General features: G+C 34.6%; 1 protein-coding gene across 1 annotated transcript; it reads left to right on the top strand.

Annotated features, from left to right (window-relative positions):
• The first annotated feature begins 301 nt into the window (after nt 1-301).
• On the top strand, nt 302-16455 carry LOC140062165 (ornithine decarboxylase-like). The gene is made up of 13 exons (XM_072108246.1): nt 302-453; nt 5915-6042; nt 6832-7016; nt 7716-7812; nt 8091-8167; nt 8622-8794; nt 9203-9337; nt 9857-10022; nt 10298-10475; nt 11090-11223; nt 13712-13835; nt 14099-14186; nt 14995-16455. The coding sequence occupies exons 3-13, from the start codon at nt 6915-6917 to the stop codon at nt 15161-15163; spliced, it is 1443 nt and encodes a 480-aa protein (XP_071964347.1). The 5' UTR covers nt 302-453; nt 5915-6042; nt 6832-6914; the 3' UTR covers nt 15164-16455.
• The last annotated feature ends 212 nt before the right edge of the window (nt 16456-16667 follow it).

Genomic DNA, 16667 nt, shown 5'->3' with positions numbered 1-16667 from the left:
GAAAGGACAAGCACATAGTCATCGGTAATGATTGTATTTTTTTTAGGCCTAATTTATGTTTAAAGTTTAGAAACACAAATTTAAAATAAATTGACCTAAAATAAACTGTAGCGTAATGTGTATACAACAATTAATTCTGCTCAATTGCGCCCCGTAGTATGTACTAATTTGTTGCCGTGCGTAGTAAATTTCTGTGATGCGATCGTCGTGTCGTGTTCAGAAGAAGTATATAGTGTGCGCATGCGCGGTGTAGTAATCCCACACACGAATTAAGAGTAAACGCCGCCTCCTCGTGAATGAAATTCTTTTTAACGTTCTCCCCGCCATTGAATCGTGTTGTAGTAGTTTTCCTCATGAAGTTTCTTGATTTTTGTCGGTCTTTCGTAGAATAAAACCGCCAAAATTCCGCCTAAAAGCTTAATTCGGTTATCGTCTGCTGAAATTTCAGCCCAGGTATGTAAAATATTACTTTTTTTCAATAAAACATGAATACTTTTGTAGGCCTACACATGACTGACTGGATTACCGTCTGACTAACCTAGCTGATAGAAGGAGATGGCTACGCAAGCAACCCGGCATGTGACATTGTCAATATGGCACATGTGGTGTGTGTACTGTTTTTGTGCAATACTTGATGTACATACAGTATTGTTAGTTCCTCTGCCAAGTTCGATTCCTCGTGATCATACATTAATGTAAAACCAAGGCTTTTTTAAGTCCTATTAGTTTTAGGCTAGCCTACAATTTTTTTTAATTCACATTTTGTTTCTAGCATTTCAAAATCTTGCACGTAATTGAGTCGAGAATCGGGAAAAGGAATGTATGATTGAAAATATAATTTATAAATATAGGCCTAGATTCATGAATTTCATCATAATGTTAAAACAGTATAGGCCTAGGCTAATACAATTAAATAGGCTATAAGTACAGTACCGGACAGAATTATTGCAGATTTTGAACGCATTCAACGCGTTGAAACTGCGTTGTCCGTTGGCGTTGAAAGTGTTGAGTTCGTTGAACTGTTATTCAACCAACACAATGTGTTGCGTTGAAATAACGAACAATCGTATCGATTCGTATGGTAATTACAGATTGCGAGTGTGTATTTGTAGTAGTAATAGTATAAAATACAGTATTACAAATAATGAAGAAAACAAACATAATGTGTATTTTTCCGCGGAAACCTAGCTTAATATATTACACTAGGCCTACTACTAACGAGTAGGCCCTGTGTGTATAATGAGCCGCGTCTGCCATCGCACTGTGTGCCTATATTAACTGTAGTATTACTATTAAATACCAAAGTTAAGGCGGCGGTGAATCTTAGAGGCTAGGTCACATCGTAATTAATTATTTCCAAACTAAAAACTTTGCAGTACTATAATACATTTTTCTCGATTATTTATAAAAACAACGTAGCCTACACCCGCCGCCGTGGAAGGCAACAATACATCACCAACATAACGATCCAGCATGGTCGTCTTTTTCACGCATGCTTTTCGTGACGTGAGGGACGAACTGATCGAAAGGTGAAAAGTTCATTCATTATGAAATAACACGTAATTAAAAGGGAAAAAATCGTTTAGTTTTATTATTCATAAATATATCGTTATGTATTATATTATAAATTAATTATTGTGATGCCTAACGTAACCCATGCAGAGAAAAGTGTTAAATATAATAACCAAGAAATAGGAATGACCAATCTGATGACAATAGGCAATGTTAGGCGTTTTCTTTAAAATCAAAACGTGTGCCATACCATATTATTCACGCCTAGGTGTAACCCACAAATATTTGAATAACCAAACAATTCAGAATAAAGAACCACTTTATTGTGATGCAAGACAATATATTATTATAGGCGAGGTTTAGGCGTTTTCTCTTTAACATACTATTGTTTCTTAATATAATTATATTGGCCTCCTCCTAAAACTGTATTGGGATGGGAGTTGCGAGAATATGCGAGCGAACAGCCAACATTTTAAACAGTTACAGTGTGATGCTTTTCAAAACGCGCAATGTTTTCAACTCGTTCAACGCTATGGAATTCAATTGTATAACGTCGTCAATGAACGGTCGACAGGTTCAACACGCTCTATTGTTAACGTATTCAAAACGCTTGTTGTACTTAAAAATGTAATGTTGTAATGGTGTCGGACACGTCAAATTTTTTAGTTCTTTCAAATTACATTACAACAAGCAATGGGACTATTATAAAATAAAAACCAAAATAGAGAAACAATATTTTAACTTTATCTCTTGCTAAAAAATGTAGGCCTAAATAAAATTAATTACTTCGTCATTAACGATCGTTAAATACGTCATAACACACATGTTTTTCTTGAGGAAACCGGGGTGGCGGCCTCGTGTGTTGATGTCCGTAATTTCCACGTTGTTAGATTTTACGACGTGAGATCATGTTTTCCCCCGGAAGGCCTACAGTACGGTGTTAACTGTTGAAATAACTCATTGTTTACTTGACATGCTGATAATGACTTTAGTTGAATAAACAACTAAACGTTGAAAGCCGTTCAATGCAACGACAACGTGTTGAATGCGTTGGGATTTTTGCAATAATTCTGTCCTGTACTGTATATGAAATTTGTTTGCTATGCCTAGAAATAAAATGATGTTTAAAATTATAGAAGATATATTTTTATTTTTTTTTTATTGTCTTCAGCCCTCGAAATTGGGACGAAATGACCTCGGCCAAAAAATGCCGACGTAAACGAAACCCACCTCGGCTTGAACACGTCTGCATTTTTTTTTTTCAGCCCCCAAAGCTATTTTTAGTATTCAATCACACACATTAACTGTATTGTACCTAAAAATAGCTGTGTTGATAAATGTACAGCGCATTTGCGGCGCGGCTTGCTCTCTAATAATAACCACACAAACAAAAGAACCCTTGTGGCCAATCACAAAAGGATCTGCTGATCATCATCCAATGACGATTACGCGGCTGCTGTAATAATAATAGAACCATGACAACCATGTATTTCACACGACTGTGAAACGGAGTGTAAAAAGAGACGAACAACGTTGATATTTACTTCTTTTTATATTTTTAATCATTGTCAAATGAACACAAGGTTGGTACATGTAGGTACTGTTTGGGATTTTATTAATCCTATAATTGGTGTACAAAAATACAAAACCAAGAATGTTTTCAATCACCAATACAAGTTGGACTCTTCCATTCTCTCAGCAGGACACCATAATAATAAGAAATAAACTGACAATACAACTATAATGTTTTAAATATTTATTGACTGTTAATTCATATTACAACTTTAAACGCTACATTTTCATATAAAAATTGATAAAAGTAATCAAGAATTGTAGTATGACTTCTTAAGAAATAAAATGATCACAGCAGAAAAACCGGAATCTACCAAGTAACAATAAGTCATGTGATTTGTCATGCCTCACTAAACTCGCATCACACAACGATAGAGCTGAGCGTGGTTCGTCGTTGTTGTAAACGCCGGAGCGGTCGCTGGCCTCGCCTCTCTCTCCGGCCCTATCTTGTGTGTAAAATAAAACCAGTGTAGGCCTAATAATAACTCCAACGTACAAATGTTAAGATATATTTAATTCACTTGTAAGGAAGGTAAATTTGTAAAAACTGTAATAGGCATAAAACTATTTATTTGCTGTGTATGTGGTAGCCTTGATTTTACTCCCAAGGCCTAAATCAATAAAAAGAGCCTCGGCAAATCAATGCCGTGGTAAGCTAGCAGGACCTCGGCATTTACCTCGGCATTCGGAAATGCCGAGGTCCTGCAGGCTGTGTCTTTACATATTATTAAACAGCTTGTTTTTTTTAACGTTAAAACATTGTCTTTCAGAATTTTTTTTTAAAAGCCCTTTTCCTTCCATTTTTTTTCTTGTATTGTATGTATTAACTTTTTGTTTCTGCCCTTAGTACTTGGGTAATAAATATTAGCAGTCCTAATGGCCACTTGTATGTACTTAAGATCACTTACATTTACCTGCAACTATACCATGAATAAATTAGCAAATGATTTTTTTTTAAATAAATAAAACTTGATACTTTAATTTTAGTTGAGTACAGTACTTGATACAAAATAGTGTGTTTCAGGCCTCGAATTTGGGGATTTTAGGGGCAAGGCCATTTGGCCTCCGGTTTTCATTGATTTTAGGGGCACCAAGGCCATTTGTTTTAAATCAAAGGGGCACCAAGGCCAAAATCAAAAAATATTTTAATAACTAGGCCAAAATTTAAAAATAGCTTGTTTCCGGTGGAATTTTTTTCCAAAAAAAAAAAAAAATTCTAACCGCAAAATGTTTTGGAGATTTCCCCCTATTCATCAGATCGCGGAGTAGTAGTAGGACTGTCTACAATACATCTTTTTGTATTTCATATAAATATTACGTGTATTTACGATCCATATAAATAATAAATAGGTACGATGTTCAGCGTTTATAGTTTACAGTCCTGTGTTGAATGTTTCGTTTAGTTTCAAATAATGCGATAAAAAGGCATGTGAAGCCAACCAAGTAAGGCCCGGAACAGGTATAAAAACCCTTATAACAGCAAGCTACTCAGCCTTACTTAGCTAACAGCCGACGGAGAAAACATGATACAAAAACAATATGTTTGTAGGCCTTACCTACAACTATTCATACACAGAGTGTTAACCACGGTAAAAATCAAGCCAATGACATTATGTAGTAGAATATAAATTATAGTTATTTTCCGAGTTTCGATTTCTGAAGCTTTTTTGTTAGTACTGTATAACCCATATGTATAAGAATTCAAAACACGGACGGACACCGACCCCTTTCTCTCTCTCTGTTTAGCCTTCGGCACGTGTATTCTGGACTATACCATTTCCTTGAATTCGGTAAAAACGCGTTTGGTAATTTAGTGTACGACGTTGTTAAACAAGATTTTTCGATGATCTGTCTGCTGGATTGAGGTGGGTGCGATAAAATATAAATATGATATACTTCCAACGATCTTCGGGTTGAGGTGCAGGTTTAACTTTGGTGCTAAAGGTAAACACCCCTAATTTTACACGTATAATGGACTACACCATGCAGGAACGCACATGGTATTTTCTTCTCAGAGGGTGCGTGTACGTCAAAAGGAATTGTTTTTCCAACGATCCGATCCTTCGCGCGTACTCTCACACACGACGTTGTGAGTAGTCTAGTAGTGTGTGAAATTTCTTATCAGAGGGTGCGTGTGCGTCAAATAGAATTGTTTTCCCAATGCATTGAATTGCGTGTGTTCGACCGGATCGGCGGCGGGAGAGGATAGGCTAGGCTAGCTAGGAGTGCATGTAATTTTTTTTATCGAAGGCGGCTAGCTCGATTATTGTGCGACTTTAATACTTTCAGTAACCTCCGATCGAGGAACGTTTTTAGCTTGATTATTAAAAGTTTACACCCCTGTATTTTAATGTACTATCTATACCATGATTTACCACGCACGGCGGCCGGGATGATATTGTTTTGGTTACCCTATTGCAATGTTCGATGTTTTGTTTACTGTTTGTGTGTATTAATAAATGCGTTTAGGGAAATCCCCTTGCAACGAAGACAGGCGATAGTTTTGCGTCTCGTCCGAGTCGTGTAAACAAATCTTCTTGACATTATTTTCTATCTAATTCAGTGGTTTTTATTGTGGTAAAACTCGGAAAGGGCACTCGCGGCCAACGCAAAAAAAAGGGCAGGCCAGTAGTGGCCGTGGGTGCTATTTATTTTCGAGGGCATTGAGGCCAACTGGGAGGGCACCGACGGCACTGGCCGCGGTAAAATTCGAGGCCTGGTGTTTTAATGCAGAAATAATTTCTTTTTTATTTTTTCTCCATTTTAACCAAGATCTCTTTGATTAGGGTTGTGGCATTATTTTAATGGAAAAAAAACTGTTTGATTCTAGGGCGGGCATTGTAACATCTACTGGGCTGTAGAACCAGAAGGAGCAACTGGGGTTGTGGACATCAACTTTGAACCAGAGTGGGACCCTAGCTGATATTTGCTAAAGGATCAGATTTTTCACTTTGCAGTGTAAGTATAGCAATTAGTATTAATATAGTGCAAAAAAAATTAATCATAATTGTGCTACAAAGACCAAAGCATATAAATACTTAAACATCAACCTTCAAATTATTTTTAAAATAAATTGGTGATGCTTAATATGATTTTTTTCGTCTGATAGAATGTCAATTTCTTTGTTGTTTTTTTTTTAACGGCATACAAAGTTGTGCCTAATTATTAAATGTCGTGTTTTTATATTCTGTATTTTTTGATAAGCGAGACATTTTATGTATTTATTTGTTTTCAGATTTTATTTAAGTCTGTATATTCTCACTAAGGAGTTATTGCATTTGAACACCTAGCACTTGGTTGTATGATAATTAAAAATAATATATATGGCCCACCTGCAAAGATTAATAATGCCTGCTAGGAGGTAGATTTCCATATGAAGACATGAAATTTTGAACTTGCAAATGAAATAGCAGAGTACCATTTCACGCTCTTATAGGTCAACTGCAGACTATATCATGATGGTCAACAACTACAGACCATATCATGACTGTCATCTACTGACCAAATCATGGTGGTCAACTACTGACCAAATCATGATGGTCAACTACTGACCATATTATGATGGTCAACTATTGATCATATCATGATGTTCAACTTTATGTCTCGCAAATAAATTGATGTTTACCATGTCGCCAGTTTTTTTATAAGATCATAAATATATACATTATATAAAAATGTAATTCTGTAAGTCTAGTGTTCTAGATGGCAAATGCTAATAATTTATTGTTATTTTTGTTTGTTTTGCAGGCTTTTGCGTATTAGCTAGTAGGCCCTATTATCTGTAACTGTGTTTAGCCACTTTGTGCATTTATTGTGAATTTAGTGTAATAATGGATTTGACCACTGCATCATTTTCAATCAAGACTCATGATAGTCGTAAAACTATTCGCCAAATAGTCAGTGAAATGGTTCACAACCATGATGACAGAGAGGTAAATTATATGTATTATATAACAAGTAAAGATATAATGTCAGAAAAAAGGGTTAATTAATTTAAAATCATTTTGTAGTTTTGATGCTGTAAAAATAATTATTTCTTTTTTAAAAATAGTAATAAAAAAACATCCTTCCAGACAAGTTCTGGTCGACATTTTTTTTCCTTAAATTTTGGTTTATTAAACAACTTTCCTTAATTAATTATTATAATAAATAAATTTATTATGTCTTTAAAATAAAAAATGAAAAATATTCTAATTTTGTCATCGTATTATAACAATATGTGATATGCCGATATATGAACACAATCATGTCATATTGCTACCATATTTGAGCATATCACTACCATATTTGAGCATATCACTACCATATTTGAGCATATCACTACCATATTTGAGCATATCACTACCATATTTGAGCATATCACTACCATATTTGAGCATATCACTACCATATTTGAGCATATCACTACCATATTTGAGCATATCACTAGCATATTTGAGCATATCACTACCATATTTGAGTATATCACTACCATATTTGAGCTCATTACACTTTTTTGTCTGTAGTTTAAAAGGACATTAGACATCAGTATTTTGTGAATTTATTTATAGTTAGTTATATATTAGTTTAAAAAAAAACAAAATGTTTGCAATTTTTACATTAAATCTACTTTTGTATTTTTATGTTTTTAGGACCAAGACGATCCATTTTTCATCTGTGACATGGGTGATGTCATTAAAAAATTTACCCGCTGGAGGAGACTACTTCCTCGGGTAGAGCCACATTATGGTAAATAGCTATATTGGTTTTCTTTTCATCTATATAAAAATTAAATTGATTGGGTTATTGCTTACTAACTAATCATATATATACATTACATGTTTAAGGCAATCATGCTTATTATGTATTCCATTGTATTAATTTATTATTTGTTTGATTTTGATAAAAAAAATGTCAATGACACGAATAGTAGCTTCTGACGTAAATGTAGATTATCGCCATATAATGAGTTCTGGCTTCATAAAATTTTTATTATAGTGTTATATTTATGTGTGTTTTTTTTTTAGCTGTGAAATGTAACCCAGATCCTGCGGTTCTGGCCACACTGGCAGCACTTGGAACTGGATTTGACTGTGCCAGCAAGGTAATAGTCACAGCGCCATAAATATTGCATAGATAATTTGCCTGCGTGATTAGGAGCCAATGGTTTTAGTCATAAAAAATGATCAAACCGTGATTGTGCTTACAGTAGCGTTGATGATAGATTTGACTTGCCCTAACTGTTATTCTATGATGATAAAGTCTAACCTCAAATCTTTTCTGAGCCACAAACAATACCATTAAACTTTAGATATACATAAGATAAGTCATCTCTGAAACTGAACTTTCTTTAGAACTTTGTTAACTCTAGACAAATTGTTTAAAAAGTTCTTGACTGCAAGATCTCAATTCTCCTAATCGTCGCAGCAGATTGTCCAATTCTAGTTTTGTCGCTTGAATGATAATTTACGTCGTTCACTTGTGATGATGCTTTTATGAAACATTTTTTTCACTACAAAATATTTATCGTCATTTAACAAAAATAATTTTATTTTTAGAATGAAATTAAAACTATGCTGGAGTTGAGTGTGTCTCCATCGCGTATCATCTTTGCAAACCCTTGCAAGCAGAAATCTCATCTAAAGTACGCTTGTGACACCAACGTTTCAATGATGACCTTTGACAATGAAGACGAGCTGCACAAGATAAAAAGGGTGTATCCAGCTGCAAAGTACGTAACTTTATGAATGACATTGTCCTTGCCAATTTTTTTTTCACTAGACCACTAGACTTGAATAAAGCTCTGTCTACACGATCAAACTTCATGTAACAAAAAAAACGTGATGTGCCCATATATGGACATGATGTCATATCACTACTATATTTGGGCACATGACACTGTTAAACTAGTTTGATAGTGCATACAGAGTTTAATAGCCAGACAAAGTATTACAAATTATTTTGATAGTGTTTGAGCTGTGATGAGATATTTGACTTGCCCTATCTGTATTTTGTTGATGATAAAGTCACAAATGTACTCAAATATCTAGCTGAGCCAAGAAATATTATAAGCATAAATTATTGATTCAACAAAGTTGACATGCATTAATAATGCTGACATGTGTGTTTTATCTTGCAGATTAGTGCTTCGCATTTTAACTGACGACACTACAGCTCAATGCCAGCTAGGCCTAAAATATGGCTGCCACCCTAAGCATGCTCGCTATCTACTACAGGTTGCCATGCAGCTTGATCTCAATGTTATTGGCGTTAGGTAAAATATTTTTGTTTTTTTCCATATTCAGTTATATAAAAATATTTATTTGACTGAAAAATAAAATTATTTATTATAATTGTATATATAAAATTAACAATTCTAATTTGAATATTATATTTAAATTCAGCATTTATTTTAAACATTTAAAAATTCTTTCTTTGGCGTTTGAGCTGTGATGATATATTTGACTTGCCCTATCTGATTTAATTGAAGATAAAGTCACAAATGTACTCATAATTTATCTGAGCCAAACAAACTAGATAATTAGTAAGCTGTTAAAATGATTGGTGTTACGGTTCTATTTTAGCCTTGAAATTGATGACAATTTTAGTTAAGACATTATGTGATGTTTGCTGCTTATGGGAATATCAGCTGTGGCACCATGAAGCAAAATGTTGTGTATTCAAAATTAGGCCAGCGATAATACAGGATAGGTCCGATTGTTTCATTTCCAATTTTCGTTTCATTTTGTCTGTGTAGATAAACCATTGTATTAATTTCCCGTTTTTATTTCAGCTTTCACGTTGGCAGTGGCTGTCGCGATTCTAGTGCTTACACAAAAGCAATTGCATCAGCTCGTGAAATATTTGATATCGCTGATTACATGGGTTATCACATGGATTTGCTAGACATTGGCGGCGGATTTCCAGGTCAAGCAAGTGCTCCGATAGCTTTTGAAGAGGTACAGCAGGTTTTTTATTTAAAGGAATGATACACAATGCATGCCGACTATAAATATTATCTGTGATCGTCAACATAAATTGGTCTAAAAAATACATTATAAAATAGGTGTATGGTGAAACATGTATTAAAATGTGGCCAGCTTAAATAGTGCAAGTTTTTGTTGTGTTTAGGAGGCAATAGCTCTGTTTCTTATTATTCTGAATAATTCTAAATTATCCCCATATAAATAAAAAGTTTTGAAAATGAAAACTATAATGGAATAATTTAATTCAGTTTGCAGACGTAATCAACTGTGCCTTGGGCGAGTATTTCCCTAACGACTGTGGCGTCCGTGTGATCGCTGAGCCTGGTCGTTACTTTGTGGCATCTGCCTTCACTCTCGCTGTGAACGTCACTGCTAAGCGTATTGTTTCCCGTGACATCAAAACATTTGAAGTGCCTGAATCAAAAGGTATGACATTTTAGATAATCAGTCATTTTTTTTTTTTTTTTGACTATTTAAGACTAGGCTCATTAAGATTATGCAACAATTAAAGAGTCGAAATCCCACACAAAATAATTTTAATTTATCCCATTCTTAGCAGAATCTAAAGCTATATATACACTAACAAACTAGTTTGACAAAAAAAGTGTGGTCCTGATGACATCATCATGTCCATATATTGTCACATCCAGTTTGATAGTGCAGACAGAGCTTAAGTACATTAGATAATGAATAATACATATATAAATCCAGATCTAAAACTTTAGTTATGCCTGCATGTTACTATACCCTAGTTTGTGCAATGATGAGATATTTGACTTGCCCTATCTGATATGATTGATGATAAAGTCACAAATGTACTCAATATCTAGCTGAGCCAAACAAAGCCAAATTATATCTTGCTTAGAACTCTCCTACTGATCCCAGACACTTGGGTTTGAATCTTGTATGATTCCAGATTTTTATGATAATGTTAGTCAAGCTTGTGAACAGGGTTACCACCTTGAAATGAACATCGAATGAACCCTCTCATATGTACATGTCGAATAAATAATAATCATTGTGTTATTGCTCTTTTCCAGACCTTGTTTCCAACACTGTTGCGCCAAACAAATGCGAGGAACCTGCTTACATGTACTATGTGAACGACGGGGTATACGGATCTTTCAACTGTCTACTCTACGATCACGCAGTTGTTGAACCAATCACTTTAACTGTAAGTGTAGAAAGAAATGAATATTTACGAGTTTTTAAAGCAGTTCAAGTTCAAGTTCAAAAAACATTTATTTATTCCACAATAGCATTATACAGTATAATATGTGACCCGATCTGGCAAAACCCTACTTTTGTCGGAAATATTCATTTTGTATTTTTTTATATATTTGGATTATTTGAATCATAAGCTTTGCAATGGTGTTTATTTCATAAAAATTGAGTAAATATTTAAAAAGTTATTATATTTTAAAAACTTACAAATCATTCAATTAGTTTACGAGAAAATCGCGTTTGAAGTTTGCAATGAAATTCTTTTTGATACGCGCTGAAAACTCACTCCGTAGCAACGCGCTATTTTGGTCTAAGGCACAATGACGTCATACCAGGAAGTGTGTGCGATATAGCAGCAGCGTGGACACTATGGTCAATTTGACTGATTTCAGACGCCGTTTTAACCTATTTAGTCACTCGAATTAACTATTTTGCACTATTGAAAAGCAGCATTATAACTACCAAGCTAATGTTAACTGGTTTCGGAAGTGTTTACGATATCAACGGCAAAAAACCAAGCAGGCCTAGGCCTAGGCGCGCCTATTCAGATTTTCGCCGTCATCGCCTGTATTAAGACCTACTGATGATGGGTGTTCATCAGGCCGTGTATGGCAGCGGTGCATCGACACGGGGGCTAGCGTTAGTCTAGACAAGTTAGGCGCCTTGCAGAGTCACAGCTAATTGCAAGCTAACATTACACTGTATTGACGATTACATTTGTTTTTTTTTATAACGTGGAAGATTCGCTGTGATGTTTGGGCTTGAATCCAATGATTTAAAAAAACATTTAATATGAAAGGAATGGACAATAAATTAAATAAATGATTAAGAGCCGATTGGATATATAAAATGTATAAATAAAACTATTGACAATAATATAAAGCTAGGCCCAGTAGTAGTAGGCCTACAACATAATAAAATTAGGCCTACTAGCCCAAAAAAATATAGAAAATACAATTGAATTTATGACGTGAATTGTTTTTGACTTGTCTATTTTACTATGGAATAAACAAATACACACTACAGCTATTGCAGAACACTTTACTTTGAATATTAAAATCGTTTTTATTCCAATTTACGACATGCTGTGTGTACAATAAAAATAACCTCACAAAAATGTAAACAACTTTTTATTTCCGCGCGTAGAGCGTATAACATCTAGCGCGTTGACCAATAACGTTTGTTATTGCGATGATGCGCCATAGCAACACACGCAGTTCGCTGTTCCAGAAACTTCGAAGAACCGAATTTTCTGAAATGATGTCATAGTAAATCAAAGTTTTCATTGGTTCCTTCTTTAAACTCCGCCCTAAAACTTCCATATTTGGAATGTCAAATGGATGAGCTTTATTTTGATGTGTGACCTTTCAACATTGTGCAGCGAACTGGCGATCAAAATGTCGTAAAACTCGGCAACTTTCAACTGAATTTACGCAAAATTTTAGCGTAGATCGTGAATAAATTGTTAGGCTTGAGGAAAATACATGTTTTTAAAACTCTCTTTTTTCATAATTTTAGTTAAATTTCGGGAGTTTAAATCAGGTAGACGTATTCTTAGATAGTGAAATATTTCGAAAATGCAAAAACATGTAATCTGCCAGGGTAGTCGATTTGGACGTATTTTGACTGATTACGTGAATTTTGAATTGCCGACAAAGAGAGGGTTTTGCCAGATCGGGTCACATATAATTATAGGTGTGTACATAAATGTAAACATAGAAGAAAACAAGTTTCTGGTCTCGAGAAAGACCCCAGAAACAATACACATACATTTAAACTAAGAAGAATGGGCTAATGCGTTTCATTTTAGATGTAGAACAGATTGTAGATGGAACACATTACAAATTGGTTTTTGAATGCCCCAGTCACCAGCCCCTCGCCAAATTCTGAACATGATTTTTGCAATAGAACCACAAAATATAACGTGGCACTATAAAATGGCAAGATAGAAATTTAGCCAATCTGTTAGGATTGGATAGATTAAGTTGCAATATATAAAAAAAAATACACAACCATATTGTTTTATTAATTCAATTGCTTACTAATGATAATACATTTATAGTTGGAGTGTAAATATTTATGCAATAAGCATTCGCCGAGTGGTTTGGAGTGTCTATCTGAAACTTAATGGCAGACTGGAAAGTTCATGCAACCGTTTCAGTGGGGTGACCCAATTCTTAAATGAAAATTGATGATGTACCCAAATATGGGAGTTGTATGCCCAAATATGGTAGTGATATGACATCATGTCCATATGGGCACATTACATTTTTTGATAGCGTAGACAGAGCTTTAACCATCTTTTAATGTATTTGATATTCCTTAATAATGTTATATTGGATTGATATTTAGGTAGTGTTTAAGACTTTTTACCACAGTTCTTGACTGCACTCGGGTCATTTTTCTTGAGTTTAGGATTATTTCATAATTTATTTTAGGATCATACTGATGAGCTGGAATACTTCACTAGCATCTGGGGTCCGTCTTGTGATGGCCTGGACAGAATCATCGAACACACAACCATGGCTGAGCTTCAGGTTGGCGAATGGATTATATTCAAAGGTAAGAATATTTACAGTACATTTTACTTTCACCCTCTCCACAAAGGCAGGCTGGTAGATATGTTTACCGGTCTGCAATACAAGAGGGAAGAGTAACCTGGCCTGATTCCACTCACGACCCATACGTTACCACAGGGAAGTGAACTAAAGCAGGCCTACAAAAATGCAAATTATGTAACACTGTTTATATATATATACAAGATCTTTGCACCCACAATATACAGTTATGATTGAGCGTCATGTTTTGTTATTTATTTATTTTAGATATGGGAGCTTACACTGTGTGTGCAGGGTCGGAGTTCAATGGTTTCAAGCGACCTGTGTTGTATTATGTGCTCCCAAATAAGTTGAGGTAAGCGACATGTCAAAGTTCATGCACCATTTATTCTTTCACCCTCTCCACAAAGGCAGGCTGGTAGATATGTTTACCAGTCTGCAATACAAGAGGGAAGAGTAACCTGGCCTGATTCCACTCACGACCCATACGTTACCACAGGGAAGTGAACTAAAGCAGGCCTACAAATTATGTGTACACTTTTTCTGTATATAGCTATAAAGCTCTGTCTACACTATCAAACTTTATGTGACAAAACAAATGTTATGTGCCCATATATGACATGATGTCATATCACTACCGTATTTTGGCACATCACTACCATAAGATGTTTCAAAATGCTTAAATAACCCAGAAACATTGGTCAACTCCCCTAATACCGGACACCTTTAGGCTGGCCAAATATGTCTGGTATTGAGAATGTGTAATTTATGTTAACACTATTGCCCAAATACCGGCATACTAGCACAACTTCTTGGTTCTCATGAAAACAACATGGCAATATATTCAGACTTACCAATAATTGATATTTCGATTGACCGCTAAAGATGCAATTTCTCAAAATTGTTTTGGTTTACCAAAATATCCCAATTATGCACATTGGTATGTAACACAGAAATTGCCTGAAATACCCATTGTTTACAATAGTTTTTAATAGTGCCCTTTTTATTTTTTGTCCACACTTTACATACAATGTCTTGTCATGGGTGGAACTTGGTTGTGTGGGACTCTATTGGGAACCACATTGATTTTTTTTGTCTGCTTTGTTTTGGAGAGCAATAAAAATTACAAACGAAGTTAATTGTGGCATTGTTTTCTACAACAGATCATCAATGCAGGAGATGTTACAACAAGAAAACAAGGAATTTGCCAAGAAACAAGCCATCAAGTACCACAAACGCCTCACAGCGGACGGCGACGAAGGCGGCATCAGCTTTGCTTTTGAGGATGAACGCCTTTTATGCCAATCGCCTACTAATCATATTAGGGCCTAATAGCTGATTATCAACAATAACATAGTCTATTCTTAATTTTTGGGGTTTTTTTTCTTGTACAAAGTATAATTATATATGAGTGTGGTTTTGAGTTTATTCGAATCCAAGAGCTAGGTATTTATGATGTAGCATTCCACCGACGAATTTACAAATTCATCCTTGGAATAGTTAATATTTTTGAAATCTTATTTGATAGTATTATTTCTTTTTTCAATCGTTGCAGTGATTTTACCAAACACTTTAAACTTCCGAAATGTTAAAAACATTAATGAATTTGAACAGACTTGGTATTATACTGTGGTATATAGTATAGTTAATCTATGTATTTGGGATCTTTAATATATTTTACAAAAATTAAAACCACTTTAACACTAGTCTATACTGTGTATGATTATTAACTTATACCTGGGTCTGCATATATATGTTATACTGCAGCTGATACAATTAATGTATAATACATATTAGGTAGTTCAAAAGTATTTAAGGTATAGTAACAATTATATAGGCGGTTGTTTAGTTTTGTCTTTTATTATTTTAGCACTATACAGCAAGTTGGATTGAATTCCGATTATAAATTAGCATGTCATTGTCAATTACTATTACTCCGAGTGAATAAAATTGCATCAAACTTAAAACCGTGATGGATATGAAAACAATGTCTATTTTAAGCATTGCAGGGCTGTAGCCACACATCAAAGAGGTCCACCTATACTTTATATACACATTACTCTTTACCACTGAGAAATCTAACATTACAAATCGAATACATTTTTAATTATACAGTATATAGTACAGTACGATAAAATTATATATTACAGGGGGTACCAGGTTCCTAGATCTCACCTGCAACGCACCACTTTGTTTGTTGGTACGGCCCTAAAATGAAAACATTAATGTAAACCGTATTGCATTTGATTTAAACATTTGCTGAAATTTTGAGTCACTGCCCAAGAACCAAATGAATAATTGTTTTACTATTAGCCTCTTTTAAAAGCACTGGACTCTAGTTGAATTGTTGAAGAATTTCTTAAAGTGCACGTTACCAATGCATTGTTGATAGCACAACTAGTAAATAATGTTATTACTGTAGAGTATGTTTACTATCATCGTCGATCATTATTATAAAATGTTTTTCTCAATAATTAGTGATATTTGCCAATAAACCAGCAAAACTGTATCATGTGTTGCATACAGGGACACCAAAGTGACCAATCACGGTGTACCGTTCGCTGAATGTTAATGAAAATATGTTGGCTTAATGTATGTTAAATAAAGTTGTACTGTACAGCTTAAACGGCTTCATGCAGTCATTTTTAAAGCACTTCTTGTACATAAAACGATACAATACTTGGTATATGAGAGGGAAATATCTCACTATATACTGCCTACCCCTGTCCCCAAAAATCCAAAATCATGGATCACCCTGGATACTGAAGCCAAAGGAGTGATGTATTTTTCAATTCATTTAACAACAAACAATGTAAAACAAAGACGTTAGTAAAAC

The sequence above is a fragment of the Antedon mediterranea genome, chromosome 11, assembly GCF_964355755.1.
Source record: "Antedon mediterranea chromosome 11, ecAntMedi1.1, whole genome shotgun sequence".
Classification (NCBI taxonomy): domain Eukaryota; kingdom Metazoa; phylum Echinodermata; class Crinoidea; order Comatulida; family Antedonidae; genus Antedon; species Antedon mediterranea.
This window is presented reverse-complemented; position numbering and strand designations above follow the sequence as displayed.

Excerpts from the sequence above, each read along its gene's own strand:
- LOC140062165 (XM_072108246.1), top strand. The coding sequence starts at position 6,915 with ATGGATTTGACCACTGCATCATTTTCAATCAAGACTCATGATAGTCGT. Across the intron at positions 8,795-9,202 it reads AGGGTGTATCCAGCTGCAAA|ATTAGTGCTTCGCATTTTAA; the intron begins GTACGTAACTTT and ends TTTATCTTGCAG. Across the intron at positions 11,224-13,711 it reads TTGAACCAATCACTTTAACT|GATCATACTGATGAGCTGGA; the intron begins GTAAGTGTAGAA and ends AATTTATTTTAG.